At 46.0% G+C, this 9,483-nt stretch overlaps 1 protein-coding gene across 1 annotated transcript in view; it reads right to left on the bottom strand.

Annotated features, from left to right (window-relative positions):
- BRWD1 (bromodomain and WD repeat domain containing 1) overlaps window positions 1-9,027 on the bottom strand; it is a 116,081-nt gene extending 107,054 nt beyond the window's left edge. The window contains exons 1-4 of the mRNA XM_082625318.1: window positions 8,863-9,027; window positions 8,703-8,761; window positions 8,537-8,566; window positions 8,310-8,369 (exon numbers count right to left, since the gene is read on the bottom strand). Coding sequence (XP_082481444.1) covers window positions 8,310-8,369; window positions 8,537-8,566; window positions 8,703-8,761; window positions 8,863-8,911 — 198 coding nt within the window. The 5' untranslated portion in view covers window positions 8,912-9,027. The remainder of the gene's footprint in view (window positions 1-8,309; window positions 8,370-8,536; window positions 8,567-8,702; window positions 8,762-8,862) is intronic.
- Window positions 9,028-9,483: the final 456 nt, after the last annotated feature.

The following is a 9,483-nucleotide window of genomic DNA, read 5'->3' on the forward strand; positions in this document are numbered from 1 at the left end:
TTAAAAATAAAGTCAAAACAAAGAAGTTTTCAAACCAAAAAAAAAGAAAGAAAGAAAAAGGAAAAATGAAGTCACTGCCAACCACCTTTCATTAAAAGAAATACCAAAATAAGTTGTGGAGACTGAAGAAAAAATAATCACATATAACAGGCATGCAAATACAGGAAGGAATTAAAAATATCAGGAAAGGTATACAGGTGGATAAGCCAATGAAAATTGACTTTAAAACAACTACAGGGACTTCCCTGGTGGTCCAGTGGTTAAGACTCCGCGCTCCCAATGCAGGGTATGCAGGTATGATCCCTGGTCAGGGAATTAAGATCCTGCATGCTGTGCAGTATGACCAAATAAAATAAAATAAAATAAAATAAAACAACTACAATAACATCTGGAAAAATTTATAACATATGTAAAAGTAAAATATGATAATAGCCCAAAGGACAAGAGGGTGACAATTAATAGTTTTAACTCCATTTATATGAGAAGTGGTTAAAGTACCTAAAGTAAATGGTAATGCATATTATAATCTCTAGGGTAACCACTAAAACAATAAAAAGATATATTATGGAAAAGCAATAAAAAAATAAATAGAGTAACAGCTGGTTAATCCAAAAGAAAGTAAGAGGAAAAACAAATGGGACATATATAAAACAGATACTTGGTAGGTCTAACACAATCATGTTTAAGTAATTATATTAAATACAAATGGTTTAAACACTCCAACTAAAAGACTGAATAAAACTACATGCTGCTTCAGGAGACACACTTTAAAAATGAGACCACAGGAATACCAAAAGTAAAAGGATAAAAAAAAACATACTATGCCATCACTAACCAAACGAAAGCTGGGCTGGCTACAATAACACGAGGCAATGTTAGACTTTAAGGCAAGAAGTATGAAGAGGGAGTATTTCCTAATTTTTAAAAAAAGGGTCAGGGCTTCCCTGGTGGTGCAGTGGTTAAGAATCCGCCTACCAGTGAAGGGGACATGGGTTCGAGCCCTGGTCCAGGAAGATCCCACATGCCGCGGAGCAACTAAGCCCGTGCATCACAACTACTGAGCCTGCGCTCTAGAGCCCGCGAGCCATAACTACTGAAGCCCGCGTGCCTAGAGCCTGTGCTCCACAACAAGAGAAGCCCACACACCGCAACGAAGAGTAGCCCCCACTCACCACAACTAGAGAACACCTGTGTGCAACGAAGACCCAATGCAGCCAAAAATAAACAAAAATAATATAAATTTTAAAATAAATAAATTTTAAAATAATAATAATTAAAAAAATAAGGGTCAAATTCTGGAAAAGGTGAAACTATGGAGACAGCAAAAACATCAGTGGGAGGGAAGAAGGGAGGAAGGGAGGGATATTTAGGCAGAGCACAGAGGATTTTTAGGGCTGTAAAAATCTAAGGATTTAGACAATTTGAAAGGAAAAACGTCACATGACCTTTGTCCTTTAGAGCAGCGGTCCCCAACCTTCGTTGCACCAGGGACGAGTTTTGTGGAAGACAATTTTTCCGCAGATGGGGGCGGTGGTGGGGGTGGGGGAGGTGATGGTTCAAGCATAATGCAAGTGATGGGGAGCAATGGGGAGGGGCAGATGAAGCTTCTATCGCTTGCCTGCCACTCACCTCCTGCTGTGCGGCCCAGGTCCTAACTGGCCTCAGACAGGTACCAGTCTGCAGCACAGGGGTTAGAGACCCCTGCTTTAGAGGAAAATAACTGTTATGATTAGATGAGCCTATGAAAACAAAGTAACTAATAACTATTCTCTTTTAAAGTAGCACAGTCAAGGGACGTCCCTGGTGGTCCAGTGGTTAAGAATCCGCCTTCCAAGGCAGGGGATGCGGGTTCCACCCGTCGTTGGAGAATAAAGATCCCACATGCCATGGGGCAACTAAGGCCGTGCAAACTGCTGAGCCTGTGCGCCACAACTAGAGAGAGTCTGTGCGCCACAACTAAGACCCGATGCAGCCAAAAAATTAAATAAATAACTAACTACTGAAGTACCCGAGTCGAGGCTAAGTGACTCAGATAGCGACACCACTGCCGTTATTCAAGACTAAGGTACAGAGACTGCCGCTCCCCTTCCGACTCTGTGGTCATCCATGAGGGTGAGTACCAGGCATCACTCATACAAGTGTTAGAGCTCACAGAGACTGTAGCTTGTTATGTCATAAGACCCTACAAATATAAATTAGGTGGAAGGGAAGTCTAACAATATTATGCCTTACCGTCCTATCAACATTGTTACTAATAAACACTGCAAAATCATTTATTTCCGGGCTTCCCTGGCGGCGCAGTGGTTGAGAGTCCACCTGCCGATGCAGGGGACACAGGTTCGTGCCCCGGTCCGGGAAGATCCCGCATGCCGCCGAGCGGCTGGGCCCGTGAGCCATGGCCGCTGAACCTGCGCGTCCGGAGCCTGTGCTCCGCAACGGGAGAGGCCACAACAGTGAGAGGCCCATGTATTGCAAAAAAAATAAAATAAAATAAAATAATTTATTTCCATATAAGGTTCACAACAACACTTTGATACAATTATTATTACCCTTGTCTTGCAAATCGAGGAACTGAGGTAGAAATTAAATAATCTGCCTTAGAATATCTAGTAAATAATGCTAAAAAGTCAGGATTACAGCCTAGCCACCTGGCACCAAAACCCAAATTTCTAATTTAATACTGCTCTATTGCTAGACTGTAACTTATCATCACACTACCATGATCATTAAGTGTTCCCAAGTGTTGTCAATGAAATGCCTGTAGAATGACAGAACTCTATAGTCAAGTACAAAGAAAATGCAGAATCCCTACAAAGAGGAAAGAAATAAGCTGCACTCAGGATGAAGTGTCTTTAGAAGCCCACGATGAAAATAAAACGGTAACATGACTAAGGGCAATACAGGTGGGGAATACAGAGTTTTATTTATTTATTTATTTTTGGCTGTGCATTACAGCATACGGGATTTTAGTTCCCCAACCAGGGATCAACCCCATGCCCCCTGCAGTGGAAGTGGGAATTTTTAACCACTGGACTGCCAGGGAAGTCCCAGGAGTTCTTTTGTTTTACATGGGTAAATAAGTAGCCTTGCTATTTTTAAAAAAAAGGCTCAATTTGAGACTACAGTAGAGTCTATGTGGCAGTGCACCCAAATTTCAAGTCCTGAGTCATAATCTTCAATCATAACCTGAGTCCTTAATCCAGTAGGGAGCTCAAGATGGTAATACCACTCTCCCCTTGGTTTGGACAGTGAATTCATAAACCGAGGAAGGTTGACAAATAAGTAGAGGTGAAGAAAAGAAGTATGGATACACTTGTGCAAGTTACAGTTATTCTGATATAGTAACAAGTTTTGTAATAACTGAACTATTTTTAATGTTTGTAAGAGTAAAAAAGAATAATTTACTACAATAAATTTAAAATACATTTATGGGACTCCTCTGGTGGTCCAGTGGTTAAGAATCCACCTTCCAGGCTTCCCTGGTGGCGCAGTGGTTGCGAGTCCGCCTGCCGATGCGGGGGACACAGGTTCGTGCCCCGGTCCGGGAAGATCCCACATGCCGCGGAGCGGCTGGGCCCATGAGCCATGGCCGCTGAGCCTGCGCGTCCAGAGCCCGTGCTCCGCAACGGGAGAGGCCGCAACAGTGAGAGGCCCGCGTAATGCAAAAAAAAAAAAAAAAAAAAAAAAAAAGAATCCACCTTCCAATGCAGGGGACAAGGGTTCGATACCTGATGGGGGAACTAAGATCCCACATGGAGTGGGGCAACTAAGCCCACACACCACAACTACTGGGTCCGCGAGCTCTGGAGCCCGTGCGCCACAATGAGAGATCCCGTATGCTGCAACTAAGACCCAATGCAGCCAAATAAATAAATAAATAAATATTTTGAAAATAAAAATAAATAAAATAGGACTTCCCGGGTGGCACAGTGGTTAAGAATCCACCTGCCAATGCAGGGCACATGGGTTCGAACCCTGGTCTGGGAATATCCCACATGCCACAGAGCGATTAAGCCCATGTGGCACAACTAGTGAGCCCAAATGCCACAACTACTGAAGCCCCACACGCCTAGAGCCCGTGCTCCACAACAAGGGTAGCCACCACAATGAGAAGCACTCATACCACAAAGAAGAGTAGCCCCCGCTTGCCATAACTAGAGAAAGCCCGCACGCAGCAACAAAGACCCAAGGCAACCAAAAATAAATTAATTAATTAAAATGAATTTATAATAAATAAATAAAATAAAATAAAAATATACTGGGAATTCCCTGGTGGTCCAGTAGTTAGGACTCTGCACTTCCAATGCAGGGGGCACAGGTGCGATCCCTGGTTGGGGAACAAAGATCCCGCGTGCTGCATGGAGCGGGCAAAAATATAAACAAACAAACAAACAAACAAACAAACAAACTTACAACAGTTAAATTCTTAGAAAGATTATGCTTAGATCTTATGTTTGCCATCTTGAGGCATCTATAGATTAAAATCATCATCTATTTGTATATATAGTGTGGAAACCCCCAAGGAAATTTAGTTAACAATATTGTTGGTGTTAAATATTTTAAGATTAAATTCTTGTGACAAATTAAACACTAATCAAAATGTAAAAACAAATATACTTGTTTCTATATATGTTACTAGACTTCTAAAATTTGTAAATGAACGTAAAAGTTTAAAAAATATGACCACTTACAATTCTAATAAACCAGATACTGATTTCAATACAAATAACTCTGAAGACTTTTCCTCACACAAAAGGCCTCCTCAAACATTATTTAAAATATATATATATATCAAGGGACTTCCCTGGTGGCACAGTGGTTAAGAATCTGCCTGCCAATGCAAGGGACACGAGCCCTGGTCCAGGAAGATCCCACATGCCGCGGAGCAACTAAGCCCATGTGCCACCACTACTGAGTCTGCGCTCTAGAGCCCGTGAGCCACAACTACTGAGCCTGCGTGTTGCAACTACTGAAGCCCACGCGCCTGGAGCCCGTGCTCCACACCAAGAGAAGCCACCGCAATGCTCACCACAACCAGAGAAAGCCCACGCACAGCGACGAAGACCAGACGCAGCCAAAAATAAATAAATGACGACTTAATGACAATAAATCCCCCAATGATAGGCTACACTATAAGAATCTTCTGATTTTTTTTTTCTGGTTAAGAGATTGCCTACAAAAACTGATCTATCATGTTACTCAATCACAAAGTATATCAAACCACTTTCCCCTTCTTAAATACACCCCTCCTTTCACAAACCTAGTCCTTCCCAATTCCCACGCCCAGTTCTACACTTCTATTTCATTCTTCCCCTTTCTTCACCACTTATAAATCATAAAAATTCCAATTAAATTCACAGGCCCAACTGCTAATGCAGGGTTAGGTACTGAGAGATAACTAGTCTCAATTCTCCTGAGAAGAATCAAAAACATTCTTACATCCAAAGTACAGGCTGGAATAACAGCATGGTCACAAGTCTAAGATAAACTATAGCTTTGTAAACAGTGATATGGGAATCACCTGAAAGGCTTTAAAAAATGGTGATGTCCAACCCCACCACAAAGATTCTGATTTAACTGGTCTGGGGCATAGCCTGGGCATCCAGATTTTATAAAGCTCCCAGGTGGTTCTGATCCAAGAATGCGAACTACTGAGAAAAAGGAATAAACTAAACAAAGTAAAGAAACAAACAACATTATAAGATACAATCAGACAAAACCAATATGTGAAACATTCTACAGAATAACTCAGTCTCTTCAGTAAATCAACAGCACGGGGAAAAAAACTATGCAAGATAAAGAGATTTAATTTTGGCCCAATGCATGGAACTTGTCTGAAGCCCAATTCAAGCCAAATATAAAAAAATAAATAAGTATAGCAAATTGGGGGACTTCCCCAAGGGTCCAATGGTGACGCCTCAGTGCTTCCACTGCAGGGGGCGCAGGTTCAATTCCTGGTCAGGGAAGTTCCACATGCCACAGGGTGAGGCCAAAAGAAAAAAAAAAAATTGCTAATGAATTTGTTTATGATATATGCAGATTCATTACATTATTCTCATTTGTGCATATCTGAACACTTCTTAAAATTTTTTTTTTTTTAAAAAGGAGACTTTGTTGGAGAACTAGAAGCTACTCACACCCTTGACAAAAGAATAATTCTCTATACAGGAAACTCATTCTCTACCATTTAGTGCTGGGAGAGGAGGAGGCAGGAAGGTCAAGGAGGAAGAGGATACCCATCAGACAAATCATCCAGACAATGAGAAGACATATGTCGCAGCCACATCATAGGGATATATCACAAAGAGAGATTCTGAATAATTTAAAGCAGAATTTTAAGTTTTAAGCAATTCTACCAGCAAAAGCCAAAAAATATACAAATCTATTTTTAAAGAAACTTCTCCAGTAGTTATAGCATTACGCTTATTTCAAAATGTAAGCAATTTTCTCTTCAGCAGCATGACTGCACTGTCATCTCAATGATGCTTTTCTGGGGGGGAGGTGGGAGAGGGTTGGATTGGGAGTTTGGAATTAGCAGTGCAAACTGGTATATATAGAATGAATAAACAACAAGGTCCTACTGTATAGCACGGGAACTATAGTCAGTATCCTATGATAAACCATGACGCAAAATATGAAAAAGAAGGTATGTATATGTGTAACTGAATCACTTTGCTGTACAGCAATAATTAACATATTGTAATTCAACTATACTTCAATAAAAAATAAATTTAAAAAATAATGCTTTTCTGCTTCCCTGACAACGGTTTTCACCTAACAACAGGAGTAAAACAATAAAACGGAGCAGTCCTTTAAACATTTCCTTAAGTCTCAAAATGTCAAACTCAAGAAAACATAAAAACTGCCATGATACAGAACCTTTAGAGCTCACGTGCTTGAAAATATTCACTTTTAAGTGTTTGCTTCAAAAAACTCTAGGAAGGCAAATATTAAAACTGACAATTGAAATAGAATCTTTTGTTACATTCAACCAACTTTAACTGTTAAAACTTACGTGTTCAGTATCTACGAAAACAGAAACAGACTCATAGACAGAGAACAGACTTGAGGTTGCCACGGGGGAGGGGGAAGTGGGGGAGGGAAGGACCGGGAGCTTGGGGTCAGCAGATGCCAACTATTATATAGAGGATGGATACACAACAAGGTACTACTGTAGAGCACAGGGAACTAGATTCAATATCCTGTGACAAACCATAATGGAAAGAAATGTGAAAAAGACTGTATATATAACTGAATCACTTTGCTGTATAGCAGAAATTACCGCAACACTGTAAATCAACTATACTTCAATTAAGTTTTTAAAAAGATACTTAACTGTTCACATACAGATAACAAATCCCCCTATTTCTGTTCTTTTGTATAATTCAACAATGGTGATCATATTCTACCAACTTCTGCTTGCAGGTATTAGAACTGTGGTAAAAAATCATTCAGGAACTCTTTTTTTTCCCCCCAGTTGTTTTGTGCATACAAGATGCTGACTATGACCTGGCAACTAAAGAAATCCTTTGTCCTAATATACAAATTGGAAAAATATTTTCCTGAAAAATGTTTTATTTCACTAAGGACAAAACGAGTGAATCAAACCAAATCATATACTGTGAGAGCAACTAAAAAAGACGACAAAATACAATGGAAAGAGAACTGTAATCTATGTTAAATGGTGCTCCAGAAAGAGAAACTGCGTATTTAGAGCCTATATTAAGTTACATACACCAAACAGCAACGTAAAAATTCACCACATTAAGTTTCCTAAGGCATTCAACAAGTGTAGCACAGTTTACAGCGGCACAAGTATTGGAGGAGCGGCACAGTCTCACAGCAGCCAAGATTTTTTATTACTCTGCTGGGGGGAAAAAGAGGAACATTTCTCCACCTTTCAGACACCGATGCTTCTATTCCTAGGAACAAGTGGTTGGAGAAGATGGGCGGGGCAAAAGGAGGAAGACCAATCACAGGTCGAGTTACAAGTCGGGTGCAGGAGAAACACGGATGAGAGCAGCTCGCTGAATGGCTGGCACGCCCCCGGCTCTCACCAGAGGCACCGCACCTGGGGACCCACCCCGCCACCTCGCCCCCCGGAGCCGTTTTCTACCTAAACAAACCCGGCCACCCCAAAGCAAAATACTACCTACAGGGGGGAGTCCCGTCGTCCCGGTGACGCCCGGGCCGCCCTCCCGCCCCCTTCGAGCGCCGCTCGGTCACTTCGCCCCTCCAGCAGGAGCCCCGAAAAGAGGGCGGGGGGCGGGCGCTCGGAAACACCGGGATGGAAATGTCAAAACTCTCACCAATTCCTCGTAGCTCCTGTTGTGCTCGTTGCCCTCCCAATCCAACCTCTTCGGCAGCAACTGCAAAGACCCAAGACGCACACGAGTGACCACCGCGCGGGGCCGGGCAGGGGGCGGGCGGCGGGACGGGGGACGGGGGACATGGGAACCGGGCGAGCGGCCCCCGGGCAGGGCCGGCAGGGGACGCAGGGAACGCGGCGGGCCGGGCGCCGCCGCGCAGCACAGACCTGGTACTGCTCCAGCTCCTGCACCAGCACCTGCGGCCGAAGAGACGCGCAGTTAGGGGGGCGGGGGCCGCACCCCGGTCCTCCAGGCGCCCTCCTCCCGCGACCCCAGGCGGCGGCGGGGCCGCGACCCCCGGAGCGCGGCCGCCGCCCGCGGGCCCGCACTCACCTGGGCGGCTCTCCGACACGGGCCGGCCGATAGGTACCGGGCGATAAGGAAGTACAGCTCTGCGGGGAGACGGGGAGACGGGGAGTCGGGTCAGGAGCGGGCGCGGCGGCGGGGAGGGGGCCGCGGCCGGGGCGGGGGCGCCGCGGGCGGCGCGTCTTACCCGACTCGATGAGGGGCACCGGGCGTCGGGCGGGCGAGGACTCCGCCATGGCCGGGCGCGGAGCCGGGGCGGGAGCGGGTGAACGAAGCGTGTAGGCCGCGCCGGGGCCTGACCGGGCCGGCGTCTCTCTACCTCAGGCGCGCCGCCGCCGCCGCCGCTGCCGCCGCTGCCGCCGCCATGCCGTGCGCGCCGCCAGCGCCGACGCTTCCGCGAAGTAGTGCCCCTGAGGGAGAGAAAGTAGTTCCTCCGTGGGGGGCCGCCGGCGCCACCGGACGAATGGCGGTCGGGCCGCGGCCGGAAGAGCGCGCCTCGCCTCCCTCTCCTCCGCTTCAGGGGGCGCAGGGAGGAGACTATATGCGCCAGGGGCCGAGCCCCGGGGGAGGCGGGGCGTGGGGGAGGGGAGCGCGCGTGGCCGGGATCCCTGCGCGCGGTGAGAAGGCACCCGGCCATTGTGAGGCGGCGGCCCGACTGCGCGGAGGGGCGGGCGGCCGGGGCGGAGGTCGGGTGGGGGTCGTGGGTCGGGGGACGGGAGAGGGACAGGTCTCCGCTTCTCCGGTCAGAGCGGATCCCCCTCGACGCGGAACCGGGGGGGCCCAGGGCGCGCGGCGGGTGCAGCGGGGT

Source organism: Mesoplodon mirus, assembly GCF_964341445.2.
Source record: "Mesoplodon mirus genome assembly, chromosome: 6".
Taxonomy (NCBI): Eukaryota; Metazoa; Chordata; class Mammalia; order Artiodactyla; family Ziphiidae; genus Mesoplodon; species Mesoplodon mirus.